This window comes from Cyprinus carpio, chromosome A21 (genome assembly GCF_018340385.1).
Source record: "Cyprinus carpio isolate SPL01 chromosome A21, ASM1834038v1, whole genome shotgun sequence".
Taxonomy (NCBI): domain Eukaryota; kingdom Metazoa; phylum Chordata; class Actinopteri; order Cypriniformes; family Cyprinidae; genus Cyprinus; species Cyprinus carpio.
The window spans coordinates 10,237,877-10,265,594 of record NC_056592.1 but is presented as its reverse complement, the minus strand read 5'-3'; the positions used below and the strand labels follow the sequence as shown (position 1 = coordinate 10,265,594).

Below are 27,718 nucleotides of genomic sequence, written 5' to 3'. Positions count from 1 at the left end.
TCAACACTAGAATTTGTGTAAAGAAAAAAAAAGAAAAAAAAACGGTATATGTGGAAATTCATATTGTGCCATCCAACATACTTACTATTAGGATACATTAATAATGTTAAATGGAGTCTGGACCTAATAATCTCTCCAGCCATCTTCATGAATGGGGTGACATAGTCACTTAGTTTGTGCTGGGCTGGCATGTTTTAATCGGTTTACACAACAGATTAAAGCTAATGAGGACTTGTGTAACCAGACAGAGGCAAACTTTTAACATGTCCACAAAACAGGTTCAGTTGGGATGGATTATTCCGGAGGGCATAAATCCAATAAGAAAGATTACTCCCACAGAAATAATTACAATAATGACTCTGAACAGGAGATATTTGATTTTAACACCGGAAGCTGCATAATCTAAGACTGTTTGCTAATCTGGTACATCATCCCCTCATCCGATCACATGACTTGTGTGTCTGGTGGGGAGGTGGGGGGTGGAGATGATGTCATCTACAAAGATATGATCACTGGAGATGTGAGACCTACTTCCGTCCTCTGCATCAACAAAATCCTCATCACTCAGCGCTGACATGTGACACGAACAAAAGGCATGAAAAATGATGACACTGATGTCTGAAAAGCAGCAAACAATTGTCTGGCCTAAATACTTCATCGCACTCTTACATTCTCAAATCATAACACAACTTGCAGTATGTGTCACTTGTGTGACGACTACAAGGAAAGACTTTGAATTGTGCTTTCCTGCATCGAATCATATATTTTAGGAGCATGTGGGGCTAAAGAGGATAATGCTGACTTAAAATATTCGATGCAGCACAATGGCTATACTATAGGACACATACAGTGCAACAAGGGAACCTTGTTCCCTTAGCAACTGAACTGTTTGTGCATTCTCAGAGGGGATCCCTACACTGTCTTAAAGAGATGGTTCATCCGAAAATGTAAAGTCTGTCATTTACTCACCCTTGTGTTGCTGTGGGTGATAGGAGATATTTAGGAATATCAAAGCTGTTCTTTTCTGTACAATGAAAGTGAATGGAGACTGCCGTAGTCAAGAGCAGCTTAATCATTTAACAAATTAATTCCTTTTTTGTGCCACGCAAAAAAACTAAATCTTTTAGTGCCACTCAATGAACATTCAGTTCCCAACTGCCACAATACATACAACAACTAACATAATAATACATTGCCAGGTTCACATTCATCAGTATCAGATAAAACTGAACACTGAGTTTTTAGCACCACTCACTGGATATTTCACTTTGAAAGAGTCATGAAATGTGCAAAAACGAATGGAACACCATGCATTATTGCTACAGACACATTTTTCCAATGTACCTGGGTTGAAACATTAATTAACATTAACATTAATTTTTGGGTACTATCATTTTAAATACAATTTGACTTTGAGTTAGGACAGAAAAGACTGACTTATGCCGGGACAGTCAGGTCAACACTTCACCCGTGTCCTAAACCTCATCCTGCCAAGTGACATTGCCACTGCTTTGCTTATGCTTATGAAAAATAGGGTGTTTTGAATGTGGATGGGGCGGATGTGTGGGGGTGTGCGTGTCATATGACAGAGGATTAATGAGAGGGCGGTGAGCCATGCTGCTGTTGGTCAGGGCTGAGTTAGTCTGAGGAAGCCACAGTGTGGAGGCCTGTCCGCTGGTTTTAACATGCTATGGAAATCAAACAAATGTCTGTGGTTGTATTAAACAATGCAACAAAGAAAGAAGCAGCTACTGTTTCAGCTTTGTCTTTTGGAATATTTTAAAGTTGTTATGCATAATTGTTGGTACTTTTTCAGCTTAATATGCAAGACAGCTATAAATAAAGCTCATATTCCGACCAGCCTGACAGAGCAACACTGGCTCAACCAATGGCATAAATTTGGGGCGGGGCTATGTGTTTGACTGGCCAATGGCATTCAATCTGGTGATGCTAATAGTGCACACTGCCATTTAAATGTGGGAAAAAAAATTGCTTTTTGAAAGAGTTAGTCTTACATGGACAAAGATGAGTCTGTCTTCATTGCTTTCATAATGAACAAACTGTTCAGTGCAACTGATATTAACACAAATGTTTCTCAGACCTTCTAAACTTGCATTTATCATATAGGGAACAAGATGAGCTGTTTCCTCTGAACACAGTGACTAATTGAGAAAACATCAGTATCACTACCCCAGTCCATAACTCACGTTACTTGTGGCTTTGCATTTCCGCCCAGTCATGAGGGCACTGAAACACATAAACACAAGTTTGCCCAGCTGCCTTTGTTCTTCACTTTTTATTTTTGAACAGCCACAGTTTAACATGTCCTGAGCCTGAGACATCACATTATATCAAAATCTGATTTTTTCAGCATATCTTCAAAGGCATAGTTTATTTTAAAAAAAATCATTTACTCACTTTTTTGCTGTTTTAAATCTGTATTACTTTCTTTCTCCTGTGAAACATAAAAGAAGATATTTTAAAAGAAATCAAACGATTTGAACCCCATTGACTTTCATTGTATGGCCAAAAAATTAAATAAAAAATAGAATAACTTATTTTGTGTTCCACAGAAAAAAAGGAAGTCATAAAGGTGTGGAACGACATAAGGGAGAGTAAATTAAGAGAATATTTTCACTTTTGGGTGAACTATCGCTTTCAGTCATATTTCAATCACATATTTTACTGTGTTTTTACACTTGACTCATGTGTCGTAACTTTCTGTTTTCTCCTAAATGGATGAATCATACTCTGGGATAGCAATGTGGTGGTGATGACACATTTGCTTCATAATGCAGAAGAACATTCAGGCTTGGATGTTCATGTTGACAGTAAATATTGCACAGAAGATGCTTCAAGAGCTAATCATCATGATCAAGAACGAACAGGAACAATTAAGGAGTGAACTTAGTGGGCTCACTTCACTTCACTTCATTTCTCCAATGAAACACAAAAGAAAGTATTTTAAAACAAACTATTTGGACCCCACTGACATTCTTTCAGAATAACTTCTTTTGAGTTTCACAGATTCAGAAAGTCATACAGGTTTGTAATGACAAAAGTGTGAGTAAATTATGTTTTTAGGTGAACTACCCTTTTAAGCGATTACATATTCTACTGTGTTTTTACACTTGACTCATATGGTACAAAAAAACCCCATCCAAAATCTGACATAAGTGACAATCTCTGAACTGACAAGGCTTTCTCAAGGGAGCATCTTCCTGTTATACACAAAGGAAATTGCTAAATGTGTTGAATATTTAGGGGTATGTAAGTTTATTGAATGATTTGGTGGAAAAGAGCACATGACTCTTGGGTGGGACCAGTATAATAAGATTGACCATGTTGAATCCTGTGACTCATGTTCCATACCCCAAGACTAAACTGCTTCCTGTTTGTCAGACAATTACAGCTGGTACTGCATGTGAAAAAGCATCGCTATAATACCCAGAATATAAGGTCCTATTCTCCTTACTGTATAAACATGCATGAAATCAGCCTCACTCCCAACCCGCTATTAATCCTTGCACATAAACACACATCACAGAGGTGGTGGCGAGTTTGACGGCAAGCGTTCGGTTCAAAGTGCGCTGTCACCACATCACCCTTTTGCAGTTTCTACATGTGCAATTGCTCCGTTGCTATGAGAGCTATGATTTACCCAGAGCACCCGTGAGAGCGCAGAGCACTGCACGTGTGCACTGAGCTGCCATGGCAACAGACCACATGGCTGCTCCAGGAATTGTCACCAACTCCTTTCTTTCTACTCTGAGACATTCATAATAAGCCTATACTTTATCTAGAGCAGGAGTTTACAAACCTTTTGACATCACAGACCACCTTACTAATATTCATTTATAAAGACCCATTCATACTATGATAAATAAAGAAATCGTAAATATGTGCAAAATATAATCTGGAAAATATTTAAGGAGTTCAACTGAAAATGGAAACCTGATAGAGTGATACAGATTTAGAATGTCCAAACCTGTGTGAGTTTCTTTCTTCTGTTGAACACACATGCAAAAAATATATATTATTTTGAAGAATATTGGTAATTAAATAGTTGCTGGTAGTGTTTTTTTCCTTACTATGGAAGTCAATGGCTACCGTCAGCTGTTTGGGTACCAACATTCTTCAGAACAGCTTCTTTTGTGTTCAACAGAAGAAACAAACTCATACAGAGTTGGAACAACTTGAGGGTGAGTAAAAGATGACAAAATGTCAATTTTTGTGGTGAATTAACACTTTTTTTCACTTTTCTATTCTATTTTCTATCTTAATTATTTGTAGTAAAATTAAACAGTAATAATGTCAAATCAAATTCAGTATATATGCATCTTAATTATTATTAATACATATTTTTAATAATTAATAATGAATACAATATTTGTTTATTTTTATTAAACTTTTTTTATGAACTTTCTGAGACTGTTGTTTAAAAATCTTGGTCTGGATGCGATTCAACATATCATTTAATTTTGAAATCTATAGTCTATATATTATTCTCTGTGAAGAGGAGTAAACACACATTTGAAACATATAGGACTGATGCAACAGACACAATCAAGAAAACATTTTGGTGCATTAATAAACAGACTAAACTAAGATCACTTAGCAGTAACAATTCTTTAACACTCCACAATTGCTTCAGATGGTGTAAATGAATTGTTTTCAATCACAAATGAATGGAAAGCCATGTGTGTTCACAGCTTTGCAGGAGCAGAAGGGATGTGTCTTTTGATAACGTTAACACATCTACTGGATAGAGAACCTTCCTATCTGCGCTCAACTGAAGCAATGATCGAAAAGCACTATGCAAATACAGGAGTCTCATGAACGAGCTTGTGTTAAATCATGCAAATATTTTACATTCAAGATCCAGAGAAACCAAAAAGCATGCTTTAAAATGCAAAGCCATTCCTTCAGTTCCTTCAACACACTTCAGTACAACTATAATGTAATACACGTGCCATTAATACACCATTTTCTCTCAGCTTAAATCATATTAAATGTTGTGTTTTTGTTTGTTTAACAAATGTTTATACCATTTAACAGATAATAAATGTAAAATATATGTGAAATATGTAAACCCCAGCAGAAGACGCTCAGCATTTTGTGGCCTATGTTTCCTGTTACCCATGCTGACTAATTAACTTTTAGTCTTTCGTTGTCCCATGAGTCAATAAAGAACTCACCCTCGTGCTTCCATCAAATCAGACAGGTTCCCAACCACCCTGCAGGGAAATTATCATTAATCAGAGCAATAATTAACTCTTTACAAATGGGAAGGCCAGAGCCAAAAAACAGTTTTCAGAACATTATTGTAAAAAAAATACAAATAAAATAAATTATATATATACACACACACACATTATTTCATAATAAATCAATTGTATATCAAGGTACTTAAAGTCTTACAGATTATTTGTTACTGTAAAGCGTACTTACCATCTAGTTGTACAATGGAAACCACATGATGTGTGTAAAATCCATAAATCATATAGTCTATCGTACATTATTCATCCAAAGTAAATAAAGCGTATTTACAGTAGGCACAAAGCACCATAAGGGTACACACGCTAGGTGTTAAGCATTAATTGAATAACACTCCAGAGTACATAACTGACTGCAAAAGAAAGAAAGAAAGAAAGAAAGAAAGAAAGAAAGAAAGAAAGAAAGAAAGAAAGAAAGAAAGAAAGAAAAAGAAAGAAAGAAAGAAAAAAGTACGAACTACTGTTGAGTTTTCAATAAAATGTAAACAATTGTGATGGTTCGCGCAGGGAATTATGTAAATTCCCTTTCCATTAGCTGCACTCTTAACTATACAGAAGTCAGCTATTTATTTATTTATTGCTTGTGTAGGCTAGGGCTTTATTAAATTTCATTTTTTCCCCCGGTAAGTTTAAAACAATTAAGATAATTCATAACTGTTACTTCTAAAAGCGTTTTGAAGTAACATTACATGTCCTATAGGCCTACTTATAAACTGTACACTGTGGTTTCGTGTTGACAAAGGCTTTATTATAGGTGTAAGGCTATCTTCTAATTTATTGGTCCTCCTTATGTTGTGTACCTTAGATATTATTATCATTATTATTATTTAAATTTCATTTCAGCAAACTGTTTCGTCATCTCCAAAGAAATATCTGATGGCTGAATTCTGGTTTAGACGAGGAAGGCGGTCACCATTGATCGTCGCTGACTGTAATGAATGAAGAGAGCTTAATGAATGAAGCTCGTAGCAGACGTCATCTCCATTGTGACGTCGCGATCCTTTTATGGAGCGCGCTTCTGAAGCCCATTCATAAAACGGAAAGAGAAGTGCCTGTGGTAGTAAAGCTCTCAGGAGGGTAACACAACATTACACTGCGCACTGGCAACGCTGGATTTGACGTATTATTGTTATTAAACCACCATTTGACCGTGACCAGTCCCCGTCAGAGGAGGAAAATGGTCACAATGGACGAACTTTGTGAAATGGATTGCAGCGTTTTGAAGAGGTTGATGAAGGACGACAGTGCGAAATGTCTGCTTTTGGACTGCAGGTCGTTTCTGGCGTTCAGCGCCGGTCACCTCCGCGGTGCTGTAAATATTCGCTGTAACACGATAGTTCGGAGGCGAGCGAAAGGCTCCGTGAGTCTGGACCAGATTCTGTCCGGTGATGATGAAGCGAGAGCCCGTCTGAAATCAGGGCTGTACTCCGCTGTGATCTTGTACGATGAGCGGACCTCCGATACAAACACCATGAAAGACGACAGCACAATCACCCTGGTACATAACGCTTTGTGTAGGGATACGTTTAGGACAGAAGTCTATCTGCTGAAAGGTAATTCAAATATACCCTACACAAAAATCTACTGTGCTTTTGTATTTCTTAACGCAACTGTAGCTTACTATCTGAAATAATGCTGCCATGTTCTGAGAAAATATCTGTTTTCATTGTGGTTAAATCTAAGCGTCGGGGTCAGCTCTAACATGATGTAATGATTGCCATTTTTCTGCTGGACAGTCCAGTTTAAGATAGTTGCTGTTTTTTTGGAACACTCAAACTGGTCTAAGCTTGTCCAGGCTGCGTGACCAGTTAACATGTTCCAGCTTGACCACCATGAGCTAGTATGACCAATAAGAAAATAGCCCCAATGTTCTGAAGAAACCTGGATCATGACAATTTTCTTCTGTTTTTAATTTTAGAGTTATTTTATAGACCAACTATTTAATATGCTTCACATTACTTTTTTGGAGATTCATACATTTTATTATTTAGTAGCCTTTTACATTGTGTTAAATGTATTCAAAATGTCATAAATGTATGGCTTGTCTGAAAAGAGTACGACCTCAATAAAACAATGAAATCATTCAAGTATAAATTAGGGGAAATTAAATTTATTTTCCTGATCTTAGATGGTTTAGCTGGCTCTAATATTTTTTTTCATTTTCTAGGTGGCTACGACAGATTTTCCACACAGTATCCTGATTACTGTTTGAAAACCAAAACGCTGGCAGTATCCAGTCCTCCGTCCAGTGTGGAGAGCAGCTGCACCTCCTGCGGAACTCCACAGCATGACCAGGTAACTACATTAGCAGCAGTGGATACTTTGAGGTCAGCTAATGGGCAGCATTGTGTAACATTAAACGTCCTGTTGACTGCTGTCATCCGCTGCTCTTTCCGGCTGATATAGCAGTGCTTTAGTGTGCGTTCGTCCGGCCTTCCTCTGTGATAGGGGGTGTATTGTGTCAGACACTCCAGTATGCTTCAGTGTTGATTCCCACATCGATCATTTCCTGTCTCTACAGCTTGTTAAGCAGGCCACCTATGGCATAACAGTGGGCCAAATCAATATGCATTCCCAGAATAAATAAACTGGACGTTATTAGCATGACCTTTTTATAGCAAACAGAGGTGTAAGTGGTTTGATGCTTTAATCTGCTGCAATGCTTTTGATCATTTATTGATAGAGACCCGTGATTTCATGAATATAATGACAAATTAATAAAACTATTTATCTTTTCATTAATAAATACATTTATTATTATTATTTACATGTATTTAAATTTTTTGTGTCACTTTTTTATTACAGGGTGGCCCTGTGGAAATCCTCCCCTTTTTATTTCTTGGCAGTGCCCTCCATGCATCTAAAAAAGACATGCTAGATCGTATGGGCATTTCTGCTCTATTGAATGTATCTTCAAATTGTCCGAACCATTTTGAAGGGGATTACCAGTATAAGTCTATCCCGGTGGAAGACAACCATAAGGAGGACATCAGCTCTTGGTTCATCGAAGCCATTGAATTTATAGGTATGGTCATTATTATATTCAATTATTATATATATAATACATATTTTTTATTATATATAGATTTTTTTGATTTTGTAAATTGAGGTTTGGATGGTTAAGGTAGGTGAACCCATAAAGGTGTAAATTAGTCCTGGTTGTTATGGCTTCTTTCCACGGCAAATGATGTGCAATTCATCAGCAGTTAAAACGATGATCTGCATTGCAGAGCTTTTACAACAATTACACCCTCCTTTTTAGTCTCGCATCCATTTCAGTAGCTCATCTTGGTCATCTATGCATGTAGCCTGAAGAATATTTGAATGTGTTGTGACGTTTGACGAGTTATTTGATAAATACGATGATGAAAATTAAGTCTGCGTGTCATAGGTGCCAAATACAGGATGAATGCTGTGGTATGGGTGGGTCTTCCTCATAAAGGTTTTCAGTGACTGAGCGAGGGGGTGGGTGGTGGTGGTGGGGGGGAATCCGGTATATCGACTTTCAGCTCAGCATCCTCTGCACTAAAGCAAGGCCCCCAAGTAGGCTAGCCGCATTTGATCATACCATTCTAGGTGTGTGTGTGTGTGTGTGCATGTGCTTGTATGTATGCGTCAGAGTGCAGAGCTTAGGGACCAGAGTCTGACTCATCCTCCATTCAGGGGTGCCTTGATACTGGAGTTACCTCAGATCTGGGTGCGTATGGCTGTGCAAAGGCGTGTATGCAGACAGTAAAGTGCACAGGAAAAAGTAATCTGAGTAATGCTTGGATATACATGCTTACTCTCCCTTTGTACCATGGACATGCCACTTTTTTGTTAATTAGCAGCTCGTTAGTAATGGCAGCAGGTGCCTGTGTGTACAATGGTGTGAAATCCACCCCAGACCATTTTTCCTGGGTGTTGAGTGTTTGTTGTCCAACTGTGGTTATCAGCTTTGGGTGAATGTGTTATTTCCAGTTCTGTGTGTATTTCTAGAAATGCATTGTCCTTATTATTGGTCGCTTTGAGTGGTAATAATACGTACAATCACAGCTCATTGTATATAGCAAACTGTTAACAGGCAACAGGGATATTATAGTCTTGAAAATGTTTTTTATTATTACTTTTTGTGTATTAAATTTTAAGATTTGTTTGTTTGTACATTTAATTTGTATCATGTTAAAAATGACTAGTTATATTAAACTACGATTGGTTGTTTTACATGTCAATCAGTCAGCCTCTTGTTTGATTGGATGGGCTTTTTGTGCCGCTAGTGAGGCATGGAAGATAATTAAATCCAAGGTCATTCAAGGTCAATAGAAAATGAGAACACTTAAGTATTTTCTCTGTAAGGTAATAGTTTCATTAGTAATTTGGCCAGCTTATATACTTTGTCTAGTTTTCTCTGTTTTGCAATCTCCCATCATGTTTCCTGCACCATTTTCAGAGGTGACTCTACTAAATCTCAAGTGCAGATGTCAAAAAATATTTTACCCGAACTGATTGGGTGTTTGCGCTCTAAACTGAATGAGATAATAAACAATAGCAAGAAAGACGTTTTGTACTGAGTTCCCTTCGCAAGCTGCATGCGAAACCAAACATAACCTATGCCACGACCAGAATGAAAAAATGTCCCATTTGATTCAATATATATATAATTAAATGCAATGTGACTTCCGATGCAAATAAAATGTGACTTCTGAACCTGCATCAAAATGTTGCGGGCATCAGTTTCACAGTAAATGCAGTAGGATGACTCATGTCTGAGCTTCATCTGTGCTTAACTAATCTCTCTGCTCTTTCCTCAGACTCCGTCAAGGATTCCAACGGTCGTGTTCTGGTGCATTGTCAGGCTGGCATCTCACGGTCAGCCACTATCTGCCTGGCGTACCTGATGAAGAAGAAGCGTGTGCGTCTGGAAGAGGCCTTCGAGTTTGTTAAACAGCGGCGCAGTATCATCTCCCCCAACTTCAGCTTCATGGGTCAGCTGTTGCAGTTCGAATCACAGGTGCTGGCCACTTCCTGTTCTGTAGAGGCCGCCAGCCCTTCGGCCACTCTCGGCCCCAAGTCTTCCTCCTCCCCCACATCGCCCTTCATCTTCAGCTTCCCCGTTTCAGTGGTGATGCACAGCCAGTCCAGCAGCCTCACCTACCTACAGAGTCCCATCACAACCTCACCAAGCTGCTGATACAGAGCAAGACTGTAAAAGAAATTGCTCACAAACACCAGAAAGGGAGAATTTTCAGACGTTCTTCACTTTGGCACAATCATGTGGTCGTTCCAGCTGAGCTGCACCTTTTTTTTTTTTTATGGCTTCACTGGTGACCTGCCCTCATCTAACTCACCCTGCGGTCTTCACCGCACATTAATATCAGAAGAATAAATCATAATATCCTGTGGGGACAGTTCATCTCCTTCATTTCCTGTGTTTCACTTCCAAAGACTTTGCGATTGGCCGGCGGGGCTGGTGGGAATGAAGAACAGGAGGTCCTTCGACCCTGACAAGTTCTTCACACTGCGTCTGGACTTCCCATTTATCACTTCCTCTCGCTGACCTTCCTGAATTCTTTTGATAGAGACGATTGTGGCATGACCTTTGGCAGGAAGTGTCTTTCATCGAGTTGGTTTTGCATCTGTCAGTGCCTTGTACAGAGAAGGTACACAGACACTTTCACAAGAAGCTCACGTCGCCTTTCTTTCCGACTGATCACAAACAAGACATTCAAAGCATTTCAATCTGCAATACAGATCCGTTCCTGTCACAGATCAGAGCAATAACTTGATTCTCCTTCCTCCCAGTCACCACCAAAGCACTGTATGGTCTGTTTATATATATGTGTGGAAATGATCTGAAACATTTGGTTTTATTTGATAGTTTGTACTGAGGAGATCTTATTTATTTCTGCTGTATGCCTTACCAACAATGACTTCCGCACGGAATGTTCTCATTAATAGACTATTTAACAAATAGTGTAGGATAAATCTGGGTTGTACACTGAACCTTTTTACACTGGAAGTTGGGAATGGGACGATTGGGAAGCCGATTTCCTACGAGTCAATTTTGTTTTTAATACTCCCCTTTGAATAGCTCTGTGAGGGAAACATGCCTTGAATAGTCCATATAGCAGCTGGATTGTTTGTGTGTGGGGACCTACTTCTTTTTTTTATGAGATTGTGGGCACCTTTTATAGCACTTTTAAGTGATGCAAAATTGATTTGAGGTTAGTTTTGCACCTCGCCAGAATTAAAGTTGTAACCAGGCAGCGTTTCCCACTCTTTTTTGGCATATTAAGTGGTCTGTTTGTCTGTCAAACACTGATGAGATGAATGCAATACTTTTTACTGTACTTGTGAAATGTTATTGTCTGACGACTAATGGCAATATCATACAGAGGGTTACGATTTTTTGAACTCTACCCTGTTCTGTTGTATTATATGTATTTTATTTATCTCACGATTGTCATTAAATATAAACTTCTTTAATGAATGTGTGGCGTGATTAATTGTATAGACGAAAAAAGCTACAGATGATTAATCATGCATTTTGCTGTATAGCAATAGGCCTGTAAGTAATATTGCAATCATTTTGTAAAATGAATATAACATGAGCCATCTCATTATTTCTTACAAGAATTAAAGAGAAGATAAAAAAAGAATAGCGCGCGCTATTATACAGGAGAAAAGAATTAGTATTATATCTGATGAATGAGGGAAGGATTATGAATAGATTGAAAAGAGGATGTTTTTGAAGAGCCACAGCGCCTCCTAGCGTGTGTTCTGATTTCACGTCACAGTCAAGTCTGATTGGTGGAAACAATCCTTCCCACTCATTTCCCAAAAAGTTGCACACACACACACACACACACACACACACATAAATAAAAAGTTTTAAGAGTTCAGAAAATGTGAGAAAAGACAGCAGACAGTATTTATGACATGTACTTTATTAAGACCTTTTTACATGATTGAGAAGTGTTTGATTAGTCCGAAGATGGCTTATGGCAGATAAGCCGTTTCTGATTAAAGTTCACAGGAACATGAAAATGAAGTAAAAATACAGCTCAAACAATTGAGAAATAGTTCAGGAGTTGGTCTCCTAAATTTTGGCTTGAGGGGGAGCAGTGGACATGTCTGTGCTCATACTACTAAGAGAAGAAGAAAGGTCTGCTCTCTTTCTCTCTGGTCTGAACACACAGAATCCTGGAGTAAGGCGGATGACCTCCAGTACACAAGTACAGAACCACAGACTACACCTGAGCAAAGCAACCAAACCATGAGACTTTCAGAGGTAGAGCCACGTCCTTCATTTCATTCTGTAACATGAATGCGAGTCAGCAGAGCCACTGATATCAGTAGTGTGTAACAGGAAAAGCGTTACAGAGACCCTCGTAAAAGAGGCGTTTCTCTGACGCCAGAGAAACAAGACTGGAATGAGCAAGACTGAGGAATTCTTGTGGTTGTGATCCAAAACATATTGAAAGCAAAAGCAGCGACTTCCGAAGCGAAGTCACTTGGACGTCCGAAAATATAGAAGGAAAGATCTGAAAACAAGAATTCCCATTTCCTTTACAGTACTCTGCATCGGTAAACAACATTAAAAGCTATACAAAGGCATTGTCCATTACACAACCTGTACATTACTGGACTTTTTTTTTTAACCTACGTCTTTAAAATTATTCGGAAAAACTTAAGACCTGCTTAAAGTGCAAATTCTTTAAAAGATGCATTTTCCGATTGGGCTATGGCAATGGAATGGGACATTCTGACTAGTATTCCTGTGCAAAGATATGTTAAAAAACAAACAAACAAAAAAAAGGAATAAAAGCATACAATTTTTGCTATTTTGTTGTCAAAGGTCTTTTGAATAGTTCTGATCTCTGCATCAACAATCTTTTGCTTTAAAACCCCTCTAAGGCTTTTTTTTTTTTTAAATGCATTAAACCACAACAATGAGATTTTCAGGGTCTTCAGTGAACTTCAATAATGGAAAGGAGGATTGCTGAAATGTCGGGTCCCTTTGAGACGTGGTCCATTATTGTGACTCAAACATGACAATAAAACAGAAAGGTAATTAATCACAGTAATAGTAAAACCATTTCAAAGAAAGGAAGTTAATGCCTGAACAGTGTTAAATTTAATAGAATGATGGGGAAGAGGTCACTTGTTGTCTTTCATGGAGCAGGCGAGTCCTTTCGTTTAGCCCTGAAACAGCATTATGGCCGATATCCTCATCCTTCCTGAAAAGGAAGGCCAGGACACGGCCAGCCAAGGCAACTCGTTCTTGTAAACACTCAACGTGACATAAATGGAGCCTGACTGCAAATTAAAGAGGCAGCGCAGAGGTTTATGGGTGAGAGGATGTGATTCCTGTCAGATGAGGAGGCGTCTGTGGATGTGTGTGAGATGTTTGGGTAACAGTCTTGAGCGTTTCGCAGGGCCGCCCGTGTGGACTAGGACTTCTGCTCCGCTGCTGCCGGGGATGGAGGTGTGCTGTCTGGCTTGATGATCTGGTATGTGATGAGGTACTCTGGGTAGGCCTGCAAAAACACAGAGCTGGAAATGAACCAAATATCTACTACCTGAAAAAATGTTCGTTTTTGCGGTTGTTAAATATCTGAGCTCTCTCACCTGTTCCCCTCGGTAGATGACGTATTCGGCGTAGGCTAACCCATTGACGCTGGGTCGGCCGATGACGGAATGGTGCCCTGGAGGAGCGTGGGCCATCTTCATGGCACTGAACTGCAAGAAGGATTTACCCAGAGTCACCCGGCAAAACAGCATCTGCCTGCAAACAGCACAATTTGCAAGAAATAATAATATATCATATGTGAATTAAATTATGAAAAATAAAATATATAAAATAACAAATATAATTATATTTCAGTAGAGTCTCTCTCTCTACACATACACACAGATAAAACATTTTCATTTTTAATTGTATTTTATATTATAAATAATTTATATTTTTCTATATTAAGTTTATATATATTTATGAAACACACACAACTTACAAAAACAAATATATATTACACTACATATTACATTTTAATAAAAAAATTATAATTTATATTTATAAATCACAGTATAATTTAAAATATAATAATTTACAATAACAATAACTTACGTTTTGATCCTATTAAATCAAATAAATAAGTATTAGTATTATATATATATATAAATAAAAAAAAATACTAATACTTATTTGATTTAATAGGATCAAAACGTAAGTGCAGTTTTATGTTTGTGTCAATAAATGATTACATAAAAGTACACGGACATCTATGGACAGTTTCAGACTAATTTGTTTTAGTAATTTATGCAATAATATTTAAGAGTTGTAATAAATATGAATGAGTTTCATTCATTTTAAGGCATTTCATTTTATACTTTTAAACAATAAAATTATGTTTTGGGTCAACTTCATGTCTAGTGCTACATCTGAATCTGAATTAGTTGAGAAGCACTGGTTTATGTTATACACAGCACCATCAGCTGGTCATGTAGAGTAAATGCACCAGTGTTTCATTCATAAGCCATACATCAGATTCATATCAGAGCTAGTCTAGGATCTCTTGCAATTATCTTCAAGGGGTGAGAAACAGATGTGTATGTACCTGTGACAGATGTAACAGGAGCGGTCTTTATGTGTGGGACAGCCTGTCCCTCCTCCGATGCCGTACACATACTGGTTGCTTTTAGAGGAGTTCTCTGCAAAGTAAATCCCTGCTCCAAACATCCCCCCTATGTAAGCGTGCCTTTCATCAAAGCCTTTATGAATGATGGCATTGATGAACGGTGACCCTGTAGATTAAGAGAAAAAGGAAACCGATCATCCTTAGGTAAAAAAGCGGAAAAAGGAATTACATTCTTTGAAAGAAGCCTTTGAGTTAGAAATGGGGAAAAAGGTTCTTTTGTAGCTTAAACTTTCCCAAACGGCACTTCTGACAGGTCATTCATCTCGTGACAGTACCGTGAAAGAGCATGCGCTCGTTGTGGTGGTTGTGGTTCTCGTCTGCGATCTCCTTCTGCCTGTGTGCGTATCGCTCCCTCAGCTTCTTGTTCACCACCTTTTGGATCTGTACCAAAAATGAGCAAAGTTCTGACAACAGCGCATACAGGATCAACAAACATTCAAAATATTAAATAATCAAAGATGTCCAGTATTCATGTAAATCGAATTAGAAGTTCATACTCACCTTCAGGATGTTGTATCTGCTGAAAACACCCCCAGCATTGCCACCATCCCTGTGCTCTCTGATCGTATTCTGCAGCTATAAGACAAAAACAAAAATCATGTTACATTACGAAAAATTTAAGAACACGCAGCCCTTCAATGGGACTTTAGTTTTATCACACAGTAAAATAATTAAATAAAAACACTACAAATAAATTATATAAGACTACTAAAAAATTTAACAAATACTAAAATATAATAAGATTAATTAAAATAGTAAAATAAGACAATGTTATAATTAGGTTAAGTTATAATTTTTCATTGCATATTCAAGTAAAATGAAATAAGATCACAAATAATTTATATAAGACAAGAAATTATAACTTTTTACACACTACAAGAATTATAATACAAAATGAAATTAATAAAATATGATTACATATAAGTTATTCAAGACTAAGTTATAACTTTTCACATACTTAATATAACATAAGACTACTGATAAGTTAAGACTCTAATTTATTACTTGCACACTGAAATAAAATAGACTTAGTTATAAATTTTAGTTTAGTTTATATTTTATTATTTGGATAATTTAATACAATTAAAAAATAAAATTAGGCTTACTGCATACTAATATAAAATAAGTTATAATTTTTAAATCACACACTTAAAGTTATTTATTTTAATGAGTATGATATATGTTAATTAAGTTTCTTACAAAAAAATATATGATAAAGAAAAAAAAAATCAATTTAGTTGTTGAGGGTTGTTTATGCATATGTCTAAAATTTTCTAAATTATAGCGCCACCAGAAAAAATAATTAAACAAAAATAAAGCCTAAAAAATATCTATACAAACTATTCAGTAATTGACTGGTCAGTTTCTAGACAACTAGTTGTCCATCAGACCCATCCCTAACATGTGTTATATATTATTTAGCTGTTACTTAGCAAGATGAAATACTGAGCTGACCAATCAGCTTTTAGTAACAGAACTATCCATTTTAGCATATGGAATCATATGGTTTTATAATATGATCTGCTGATTTGGATTCCAGTCTCACCTCCTCCTCTACTGACTGAAACTCTTTGTCATCAGGGGCCAGGTCGATCAGCACCGTGCCCTGACTCGCACAGTGGAAGGTCAGGTATGGGTTGGCACCTGTAATGGAAGCACACCAACACATAAAACTATAAGGTACCTCAGTGCGCTGCTTGTTTAGTCATAAACAGATGGTGTTTGAGAGAGATGCTGGAGTTGAACACTTCTGGACTGACCTTGTTGACCGCCCAGCAGCCTCTCAATGCCTTTGATGAGTTTGTGTCTGTGGCCGTACGCGTTGATCCCAATCTCCTTGAGCTCCTCGTGCCCCATGTCAGCCAGCACATCCAGTGTAATCTAATACAACAGATGAACACCAATCAGAATTAGGGAATCACAACATAAAGTGATCATGAAAAATGGCATGAAGTTATTCATTTCAAGGCCAGTTTCGACTCGGCTGCTTCTGAAACAGCCAACAGTGCAATTTTTATTTCTCAGCTTGTTGCAATGTGGAACTTCCTCCTACTCTGAAGATAAACTCTTAGAGCGGCAGGAGGCTTGGATGGATATTATCGCATGTGACTCATAACACACAGAATGATTATTACTGAATACGCCTTCTACATGCAACATGCACACAAAAGTAAACACGCAGATGGTGCTTCGCACATGCTAGACTGAGAGAGCGGGAGCTGTTTGAGCCAGCACGTGTCTTACAGAGAGCTTTAATATTTGGTCACACTGAACGAAGCATGTGAAACCGTTTTGGAACTTGATGAATATGGACAAACAGATATGTTGTCACTTTTTGTTTGTAAACTTTATAAAAAAAAAATACATTCAAAATGTTAAAATATATGAACTTGCAGGTCAAAGATCAAGAAATCTACTATTGTTCAAAAGTTTGAGGTCAGTAAGATTTTTTTTTTTTTATTAATATTTTAGAAATGCTGATCTTTTGGACTTTCTATTCATCAAAGAAACCTGAAAAAGTTGTATTGCGGTTTTCTGAATAAATGTTTAGTAGCTTTACTGTTTTAATATTTTATGATAATTTGTTTTTTTTATTAATCAAAGAAACCTGAAAAAGTTGTATTGCGGTTTCCACTCATGTGACACTGAAGCCTGGAGTAATGATGCTGAAAATTCAACTGTGCCATCACAGGACTGAAGCCTGGATTAATTTTGATGCATTAACAATATTTTAAACTGTATTTTTTTATTGTAAATTGTATATATTTTAAACAGAAATAGTTCAATATTTAATATTTAAATATTTAATTTAATGTATTTTTAATCAAATAAATGGAGCTTTGGTGAGCATAAGAGATTTAAAAAAAAAAATAAAATAAAATAAAAAAAACATACTTTAAAACTTTAGATCAATAGTGCATGAATTGAAGTGAAAGAAAGTGTGACCATCCAATCGCCGCTGACTCTGCAGCAGCCTGTGTAATCTCAAACTCCCACACTCCAGTTCCAAGGCCCACTTATTGGCAATGCATCACATCTATGATAGGTCTGTCAAAGGCCATTAGTCCAGGAGCTGCCAACTGCTCTCTCTTTCTCAGAAAGCACTGTGCATTTCAATCGATAGGGCTCGCAGGACCGACCATTATGGCTGTGAAGGTGTGATGGCCGCAGTGGGAAAGATTTCATTTATTTTCTTTTTCTCTCTCTTTAACTCTCTTGGCAAAGTTTTCATTTGTGCAAAAGCTGAAAAGGAACTGCAGCAGATTTACTACAGACTAGTGAAAAACCTTTAAAAAAAAAAAAAAAAATCAACTAGACGGCAAGATAATAAAGTCTTAAAGTCTTCAGTACACTAGAATAAGTAAAACTCAAGTTAACGTGTATATACATTGATTGTTTGTAGAGAGAGACAAACAGAGGCAGATAACACACACACACAACTGTCATCTCTCTCTTTCTCTCAATCGCTAATTAATTCAAATAAATTATAATAATTTATTCATTCAAATAGATGTGGTCTTACAAGACCAGAAGCAGAGAGTGCTACACGGGTGTCTTATATAGCCACTGGTGCTCATTGGATGTGATGGAGGTAAACATCAGATTATGTGGACGAAATACTTCCAAGGCACTTATGTGGTAGGATAAAAAGACTTCAATAAACTGGGCTTAAATCATTACAACTTGTTAAAAGTAGATCTACGTGTTTCGGCAAAACAGCCTTCTTTAGGACACACATCAACTGCTCAAACAGGTATTTTTAAACTAGTGTTAATTAATGAATCAAAGACAGCTGGTTAATATGTGGGTGTGGCTAAGACTAGCCTCTTGTTATAAAAAAATAATTAAAAGGGGGGATAATAAAGTTGGGAAAAAAAGAAATTAAGGGGGGGGGTTTAGAGGGGGGGGGGGATAGAGTCGTGAAAAAAAAAACGGTTATACATATAAGAGTATAAATATAAAATTGTAAATATTGAATATTTACAAATTTGGTAAAAAATCTATTTCTTCATTAACTCCTGGGGACTTAGTCGTCCGGAGCGTATGAATCCAAACAGTCTCTCGTTGTAGGAGCTGTTTCTGTCTATTTCCACCTCTTATCAAACATGGGATAGATTCAATTCCACTCACTTTAAGAGAACTCTCATTGACATGACCCACCTCATTATAATGCCTCGCCATAGGGTACAACATATTTTTCACACAAATAGCATATTTGTGTTCAGCCACTCTTAAATGCAATTTCCTCTTTGTTTGACCTACATAGAAAAATCCGCACTCACATTCTAGCCTATAGACTACATGCGAGGAATTGCAATAAAATAATAAGACTTGATTGATTAAACTTTCCCAGAAGAAACATCAGCAAAACTATTAGTTCTCACCATATTATCACAGTTTACACCGCCCACATCTTAAATTCCCTACTAGAGATCCAAGCAACTTTATCTTTTCAGCAGCAGGAAGATAGCTGTGAACTACCTTATTTCGTATAACGTTAGTTGGTGAACGTCTATAACTGATCATAGGTTTTTCTTGAAAAATTGTCCTAAGGGAATCTGCTTAAAAAGGGTGGCCTCGGGTACAGTGCAAGTGAACTCATGATAGGAACGCAATCGTATCAAATCACGAAATTGAACCGTTATTAATGACGTATTATTTGATAAAAATCGGTGTTTGTGTGTGTGTTTCACTCACTTTCCTGACGAGCGTGACTGACGCACTGCAACCAGAGAGCTGTATATCTCATTTCTGTTTGCCTTTAGCGTTCTTTAGATCATTTGCAGTACATTCATGAGACAGACGTAAGTGCCGTTATGTACCGAAGCTTTGTAAACAAAACGAACGGTTCAAAAACATAAATATATAAAAGTGCAGAGAGCAATGTTCCTTCACCATCTCCTGCACCGCCGTTACTAAGCAACGGTATAAACAGCTGCTGGCTTGATGACGCAAACGAACCGTGGTTCGGACCCAAATAAAATAATATGAACGCAGTCCAGCGGGGGAGCAATTGAACTCTGGTTCAGACCAGGCAAGCGAACCAAGTGTGAAAGCACCCTTAATTTTCATTCTAAATGTATGAAATAGGAAAGTACATATTAGAATTTTAATGATAATGGCAAATTCGCAACAATCGTTTGTGGAGCCATTTTTTCTAGCTGATGAACAATAAAAACTAAAATGTCTAAGGGAAGTGGAAATGCAGCAGACATACTACAGACATCTAAAAGAGACAAATATTCGCAAAATGCCCTTGTGACGGCAGTAGTCAACAGAGGAGACCGCTCTAAACTGCTCTGAGGTTAAAACCAGACATGTCTAATGACGACATTGGTGCATGTATGAGATCTGTGAGCACGTCCTCAATCTCGTTTGCACTCAGTCTTTCACACTTCTCTGAGAAGCTGTTGCCTCTTCATGCTCCATCTCCCGTAGGCACAGCGTGGCAGAGTGAGCAGACGAGTCAGACACTGTGAGACAGATGAATGCATCTTACTAAAGCCACAATCAGAACTGATTTCAGCCCCTCACATCAAGCGCTCTTCCCAGCTGGTGGCTGCCAAGACCATTTCTGTTCATCTGTGTGCAAATGAGCGGCGGGTTTGGTGCAGTATCCCAATCGCATCCCACGGGCTCACCCTCGTGGAGTCGAAGCTGAGGAGGAGGAAAGCCAGAGGAACAACAGAGTCCTGAGCTCAGTGTGAGCGAGCAGCATGACAATATTAATCAAAAGAAGGGGCACAGAGGTCAGCGCCAGTACCCAGGATCTCTCTCACACCTATACAGTTCGAGAGATGCTAGTAATCTCACAGCGTCTGGCTGAAGAGGAGCTGGCTGGAAATGATAAAGCCAAGGTGCTGAGAGAGAGAGTATACTGAAAGGAGATAATTACGAGGGCACAGATGTCATCGCTTTTACATAACACTGATGAAAAGGACCTGGAGTTCTCTACGGGAAACAACGGCAGGCCTCTCTACACAGGACAGCTGGCAATTTAATGTGTGGAGTGGAACTGATGAGATTGAGATCGATTTGATCTTAGGAAGTGACCTTACCTGTTCCCGCTCAAAAATATCCCGCAAATGCTCCAAACCCAAACTTTTCAGGAACTGACTGATGTTCATATCCAGAATTGTAACTATAGAAAAAACAACAACATCATAACTCATGTAACTATAAAGTTCTGTAAAATAATTTTAAGTCACAACACGATCTACTCACTTTCTCCCTCTTTCCTCTCTGATTCAGAAGCCCCATCAGCAGGGCCTGAGGCTCCAGGTACAGCTAGCTCTGCCAGGGGTCCGGCCAGATTGTCTATGCTGCTAGCGGCAGACAGACAGGAAGGTGTGGATGTTGGAGAGATGACAGAGGCACTGACCACTGTAGCCTGGGGCTTGAAACAACTAGGCAACGCTTCAGGAGGCATGGCATCAATCAGCAGCGCCCGGATATCATCAGCCTGAAAATAAATAAAAAAATAAAATAAATAAGTTAAAGTAAAGGGGAAAAAAATCAACACTTGTACAGTATAAGAATTCTATGTCTGATCAGTTTTAAATACAACTTAGACTCATCTAATATTCTTGTTAGGGTACCACGCCATATAGGTGAGGGGATAAATTAGAAAGTAGTTGTACAAAGCATTAGTTTGGCTTCTTGGTCTAGAATTGTACAATAAAGGCTGAGAACAGCTGTGTCATTAGCACCTGGCATGAACACGGCCACCAGAGCCCAATTACTAAAGGTTACGGCAGATTTACCATTTGCTTCGCACAAGCCTGAACACAGGGGACGTGGGTTTAAACACCTCAGCTTATGTGTTTAGAAGATAAATGTACCAATTTCTCAGGATAGTCTATGCTACCTGAACCATATGGGACCTTACAGCCAGAACAAATAGTCTTGCAGAGCATGAAACTTTTATAGAAATTGGAACTGGGGAATGTATGTATATTCCAATCTGTAGCTCTGTTAAATGAATGCCAGTATATACATGTGGGCTTGAGTGTACATAAATGTGAATCTGTGTGAGAGGTATGTGTTTATTACCGTCGCCAAGTCCAGAGGCGTCTGGCCCTCCTGGTTCTTCATGGTGGGGTCGGCCCCGTGGGCCAGCAGCAGAGCGCAGAGCTGTGTGCGGCCCTTCTGCGCAGCTTCATGGAGGGGTGTGAAGGCCCATTTATCAGTGGCATTTACACAGGTGCTATACTTGATCAGCAGGGCCGCGATGTCCACATGCTAGAAGGGAAGACAGAGGTGTATTACTGACAAAATTATTCTACCACCTACAATTTTGACATCTGCCCTAGCTCTACATGCCGAATGAATGAGAAAAGTAGCAATGTTCCATTTGTGAATCAAATCACTCAAATCAAATGATTGAATCAAATTATTTTCAATTAATCTTTTTTTCTCTTAATAATTTGTTCATGATTTAAAGTAACACAATTCCCAAGATCAAATCATTTTCTCAGTAATCTGGTGGTAGCAGTTAACAGCTGACTAGAGGGAAAGATAATCAGCTAGTACTGAATTTTGAATTGAATCTTATTTTAAAAACTAAAACTAAATATCTAGTTTAACGTTTAGTAATTTTGTGCTTTCCCATTTTAAAAAATAATTTTTTTAAATATATATTTTTTTTTTCATTTTTTGTTTTTGTTCGTTTTATTTTAATTAGTAATTTTAATACTTATTTCAGTTTGTTTACAAGTCAATATTTCGCATATTTATTTAGTTAATTAATTCAGCATAATTTCAATTTACAAAATTTTTATAGTTTTAGTTAACAATAACAACACTGACCATGACACCATGAGAATGAGTAAATATGAACAGAATTCTCATTTTTGGGTGGACTATCACTTTAACAGGCATATGAGAAACATTCTCATTAGCAATAGAGAGGGCAGGGCAAAACAAGCTTGGGTTTTGACCAACTCTTGAGTTGTGGTTAACAGTGTGTGGTTTGTTTTGGTGGGATGTCTTAAGCTGCGTTTGCATTGGCCTGATATTGTGTTGTGGTTAAGGGTGTGTGTGGATGGAGGGAGGCGCACTCAAGGTCAGCCAGCATCGGCCGGCCGCCAGCTCTCCTCTAGCCAATCAGCAAAGCCTGGGCAACCTGCCACTCCGGTCACAGTCAATAAGAATCTCACAGCTCGCGTCACAGAGGCCCTGTTTCTTGGATGGCAACAGAGAGCATATGTGAGTGCGGCTGAGGGTCAGAGTCTGACTAGTTCTGATCCAGCATGTTTATGTAACTGCAATCTGCTCCCATCCATCTGCATGGTCTAATCACATCCCTGTAGACCTCCAGAGGGCAGACATTGATAAATACCTCCAACTACCATCACCTGTAATGGGTTTCCCTGAATTTACTTGATTTCATTTCCAGAAAGAGTCAAATCCTGTATTAGAAGTGTTCTGTGCCTTGTGGATTAAGGCTCATCTGGGTTGCGGCTCGCAAACGGCTTCATCTCTGCATCTGGGTTGTTCGCAAGTGGAAATGCAACTGAAACCACCTGAAAGAATCATGAGGCGCAGCGACGCATTAAAAGTGCATAAGCCAAGGTTCTGTTGGCAGAACAAATACAGATGTCCAAACACTTTTTCGAGACAGTCACACTCTGTGCTGTATCAGAGCACAGAGGGGTTCAGGTGAAGGTTTACATTTGTTCTGGGAGAAAAAAAGCCCTGCGTTTTGTTTTCAGGAGCAAATACATGGATTATTCAGCATCTACATCTGTTTGTGTGTGTCTGAGGTACCCACAGCACAGTTTCCTGCCAGCCCTGACACCGGAGGCATGACATGTGTCAGCTTAACAGATGTCTGCACGTAGTCTCAGTCTCAATGAAATGTCCCTCTTTTTAATCAGCAAATGCACTCACCCCATACGAGGCCGCATTGTGGAGGGGAATAAGGCCACCTTTGTCCTGTGCGTTGACATCCGCCCCGTGCTCAAGTAAATACTCTGCTACCTCCAGATTGTTGTAGCCAGCTGTGGAGAAAAGGATGCAGAGAAATGTAAATCCATCTGCCAACAAATCTGGTATCAAACACAAGCAACCAATCCGCATCAGAGTATCACAGTTTCAGAGTGTTTTTGAAACTTTGAAAACTTTATAAAAAAAGAAAAAAAAAAAAAAAACATTTTTCCACTGCGGCATACCACGGATGGATGGATATATAGATGTGTGAGTAAAGCCAAATAGACATATTAAAAAACCATGACATAAAATCAAAGCACATAAACTACTAAAACTTAAAACAAAATTAAAATGAAACCTGAAATTATAAAAATAACAATTTAAAATATTAGAAAATATTAATAGTTTATAAATAGTAAAATTACTAAAATTGAAATAAAAATAGAGATCATTAAAATATAAGCACTAAAGAAATTACTAAAACTAAAATTTAAAAGAAAACCGAAAATATATAAATCAAATAATAATAATAATATAATAATAATAATAATAATAATAATAATAATAATAATAATAATTATAATTGTAATAATAATTATAATAATAATATTATTATTAATAATAATAATTTTAATATAAAAGTTTCAGCTAATTTTTTAATTGTTTTTATTATTTGTTTGTTCAGTTTGGGTGCATTTCAGTTCCTCTGCATAGGTCTACAGTGAAATTTAAATCTCTTTAATCTATAAACTTAATTAAACTCAATTAATTAAACTCTCTTTAGCAAGTGTTACTGAAATGGTACTCCTTGTTGTGACTGCAATTATATTTATTGCTCAGTGCAAAGTGGAATCTAAGCACAAATGTGTGTTTTTTTGTCACTCCAGCTTAGCTAGCAGAAACTCAATCTGGCAGTCAACCTTTGGCATTGAACAAGCTGTCACTGACCTTTTCCCAAAAAGACCGGACACTACAATTTTCAGTTTTAACTGTCTTCTTCGGTTCCTTTCCCTCTCAATCTAGCTCCAGACACATGCCTACAGGGCCGTCACTAATTAGAGCCCTCATCATTACAAGCTGTAGCCCTCTAATAACGCACAAACCCAGCTTTGAGAACCACACTAATGAGAACACACTCTCTGTCTCACACGTACACACTCCACCGCATGTGCAGTGCTCATCAAATGCTTCCAGCAGGTTCTCATCTATAAACTACAAGCATTTTTAACAGTGTTTCTCACTTTATTCCCACGAATATGTTATCTGTCTGGCTGTACTGCTCTCTTTGCCTCTTATCTTTAATAAAGCAGATTTACTCTCATTAACACCATGATAAGCATTAGGATTATAGTGAATGAAAAAATATTAAAGTTGTGGATAGCCGTTTTCAATACATCAGAGAAAGTGTAGACCGCAAATGAGCCTTATGCTAGTGAGTGAAAACATACTGCATTTCTGAATGAGGTAATTACTACACATATTTGTTTTTATGGATAAATAAAATGCCATTTTATTTTTTTATAGCACAGTAATACTATATAAAACATAAAAAGGCATTTTTTTATTTAAAAATAAACATTATTTCTTCATAAAACTGATTAATTACAAATAAAACTACATTAAAACAAGTACATTTGATTGGTGGGCAGACACTGCTGAATCAGGGGGCTTAACCTCAGTCCCCCCAACAGCCTTAAAAATGACTGACCAGTCATTAAAAAAATCGCTAGGCAAAGCATCAGGATTGTAATGCATGAGATCCTGTAATGTCAGTCAGAACGAATTAATTCGTCTTACAATTCTCCCCACGGGCAAACGGCAGACGAGTGGCGTGTTCTCTAAGCAGGGGTCACAACCACCACGTTAGTCACAGCCCATTGCTCTCCAGTGGAAATAGTGAATGTGTACTAACTGGAGTAAAATCATGTCTATATCTTTGCCTGATGGTAAGGGTTGTCACCCACCTGCTGCTGGCCTGGCCTAGCAAGATAAGTGTATTGACCAGAGCGCTCACTCCATCTGTTCAGTGACATTTGCTGATCTTTTCAGCACGCAGTATGAGTCACTGGCATGATGATCCTGGAACAGTGTTCTCTATATATATTAGTCTTTTGTATTTATAATAGTTATGTCCTCTTAAATATTCCAGGTGCAATTGTATAATCAATCCTGGGACCTGTTTTCATTCACACAAAAGGCGATCCGGCAATTTTTCGGGACCAACGTGCAGTGTGAAAGGGGATTTATTGAACCAAATCTGAACAAACACTGAACTGACTTGAGCTGAATACTACTATATTTTTAGAGCTGCTTTACAGCAGAATTTGAATTTATCTTTTAGTTGAAGAGGTTTACATCAATGATTATTACTGTGAAGCTGCGTTGAAAAAAACTGTATTGTTTAAAGCGATATATAAATAAAGTTGACTTGATTAAGTTTTTTCATAGCTACAAAAAATGGTGTTCTAAAAAAAGAAAGATCACAGAACAACCAATGCACGTGGATGACTCCAGAAAAGATATATTCCGAAATATTATAATATTCTCACGAATACAAGAACACCCATGAATAAAATGGGGAAAGGCTCATATAAAGAGATTATTCTGAATAAGACTTTATCGGGGACATGAGCCATACGGAGAATATTGATGTGCATGTAAATGTCGGTGACGGTACGAACAGTGTGGAAGTCTTAGATTTAATATCTGGCAAGGAAGCCTTTGAATCCCCGCCTGGAAGCCAGGCTTACACAGTGCTCAGAAAGGGATGAGAGCCAAGATTTAATTCAACATGTCCCCCTTTCTTTCCTTCTGGGTTTCCTTGCCTCACCTCTGGGGTGGGATGATATCTCACACACTGCTTCAATGCTTTTGTAGAAACGCAATTCTCTGGATGGCGGTACAGCTTGATTTTTCCATTTGAAAAAGAGAAGTGCTCTCATTTCTATGTTGAAAGCGATGGCTTGGAAGCCCCCAGAACGATTTTTCATTACCTGCCAGGTGCAGCGGAGTCGAGTTGCGTCCCTGTGTGTCTCTGCAGTTGATGTTCTCCAAGCTGCACAGTTTCTGGACCCGGGCCAGGCAGCCTTTTTTGGCGGCATCCAAAAGTGCTGCATCTCCTCTCAGCAAGTCCTGGATATCTGTGTCTCCCTCCTTCACCATGTCCAATGGCGTGTTTCCATCCCGATTCTTCTTGGTGGGGTCTGCTCCATGCTGAAAGAGATAAAAACATTGAGCGCAGATCCACAGAGAAGCCCAAAGGCTGACTTAGCACAGTTTAAAAACCTTATCTATGAGCTCTCTGAACTTTTATACATGAAATGATCATTACTCAATCATTCAATCCTCCCTTTTTTAGACGAGAGATTTCACTAAACATAAATATGTTATATATAAATACAGTTTTACGTGTGTGTGTATACTGTATACATATATACATGTATACAGTATACACTTTCACTGTATTGTCACTTTCACTTTCTCACTTTTTAATATTTTAGTTCCCTATACAGCAATAGATCAAAGAGAATTGATTTCAATAGCCTGCAAATGAATTTTTCTCAACTGAATTTTTTTTTTGAATCAGAATCAAATCAAATCTGAGATTTTGAATAAGAATAAAATTGGATCACGAAAACAATGGATTCAAAATAATTTTACAACTGCTCTTATAGATTAAGATCCAGTGGATGAGAAAAGTACATTACTTTTCTGCAGTTTCTACCAAAGACTACCTCAGCAGCTCCACTTCAAGAAACAAAGTGACATGTTTGTTTGAAGGCTAATGTGCATATTCTTTACAGCTCTGAAGCTGAACCTCTCTGTGACAGTAAC

At 37.9% G+C, this 27,718-nt stretch overlaps 2 protein-coding genes across 7 annotated transcripts in view; one reads left to right on the top strand and one right to left on the bottom strand.

The window, feature by feature from the left end:
- The first annotated feature begins 6,309 nt into the window (after positions 1-6,309).
- On the top strand, positions 6,310-13,195 carry LOC109067319 (dual specificity protein phosphatase 4-like). The gene is made up of 4 exons (XM_019084284.2): positions 6,310-6,829; positions 7,444-7,571; positions 8,082-8,301; positions 10,067-13,195. The coding sequence occupies exons 1-4, from the start codon at positions 6,454-6,456 to the stop codon at positions 10,444-10,446; spliced, it is 1,104 nt and encodes a 367-aa protein (XP_018939829.1). The 5' UTR covers positions 6,310-6,453; the 3' UTR covers positions 10,447-13,195.
- The window catches only part of LOC109067302 (poly [ADP-ribose] polymerase tankyrase-1-like), an 83,180-nt gene continuing 67,648 nt past the window's right edge, over positions 12,187-27,718 (bottom strand). For 4 of the 6 annotated variants that reach the window (XM_042778928.1, XM_042778926.1, XM_042778927.1 and 1 more), the window contains 13 exons: positions 26,878-27,097; positions 23,846-23,955; positions 22,007-22,195; positions 21,179-21,416; positions 21,013-21,095; positions 20,489-20,611; positions 16,714-16,834; positions 16,500-16,597; positions 15,455-15,529; positions 15,229-15,334; positions 14,873-15,059; positions 13,887-14,043; positions 12,187-13,795 (listed from right to left, as the gene is read on the bottom strand). In XM_042778928.1, coding sequence (XP_042634862.1) covers positions 13,709-13,795; positions 13,887-14,043; positions 14,873-15,059; positions 15,229-15,334; positions 15,455-15,529; positions 16,500-16,597; positions 16,714-16,834; positions 20,489-20,611; positions 21,013-21,095; positions 21,179-21,416; positions 22,007-22,195; positions 23,846-23,955; positions 26,878-27,097 — 1,794 coding nt within the window. In that variant the 3' untranslated portion in view covers positions 12,187-13,708. The remainder of the gene's footprint in view (positions 13,796-13,886; positions 14,044-14,872; positions 15,060-15,228; positions 15,335-15,454; positions 15,530-16,499; positions 16,598-16,713; positions 16,835-20,488; positions 20,612-21,012; positions 21,096-21,178; positions 21,417-22,006; positions 22,196-23,845; positions 23,956-26,877; positions 27,098-27,718) is intronic. The other 2 variants (XM_042778930.1, XM_042778931.1) reach the window with 1 other exon arrangement.

Excerpts from the sequence above, each read along its gene's own strand:
- LOC109067319 (XM_019084284.2), top strand. The coding sequence starts at position 6,454 with ATGGTCACAATGGACGAACTTTGTGAAATGGATTGCAGCGTTTTGAAG. Across the intron at positions 7,572-8,081 it reads GAACTCCACAGCATGACCAG|GGTGGCCCTGTGGAAATCCT; the intron begins GTAACTACATTA and ends TTTTTATTACAG. Across the intron at positions 8,302-10,066 it reads CGAAGCCATTGAATTTATAG|ACTCCGTCAAGGATTCCAAC; the intron begins GTATGGTCATTA and ends CTCTTTCCTCAG.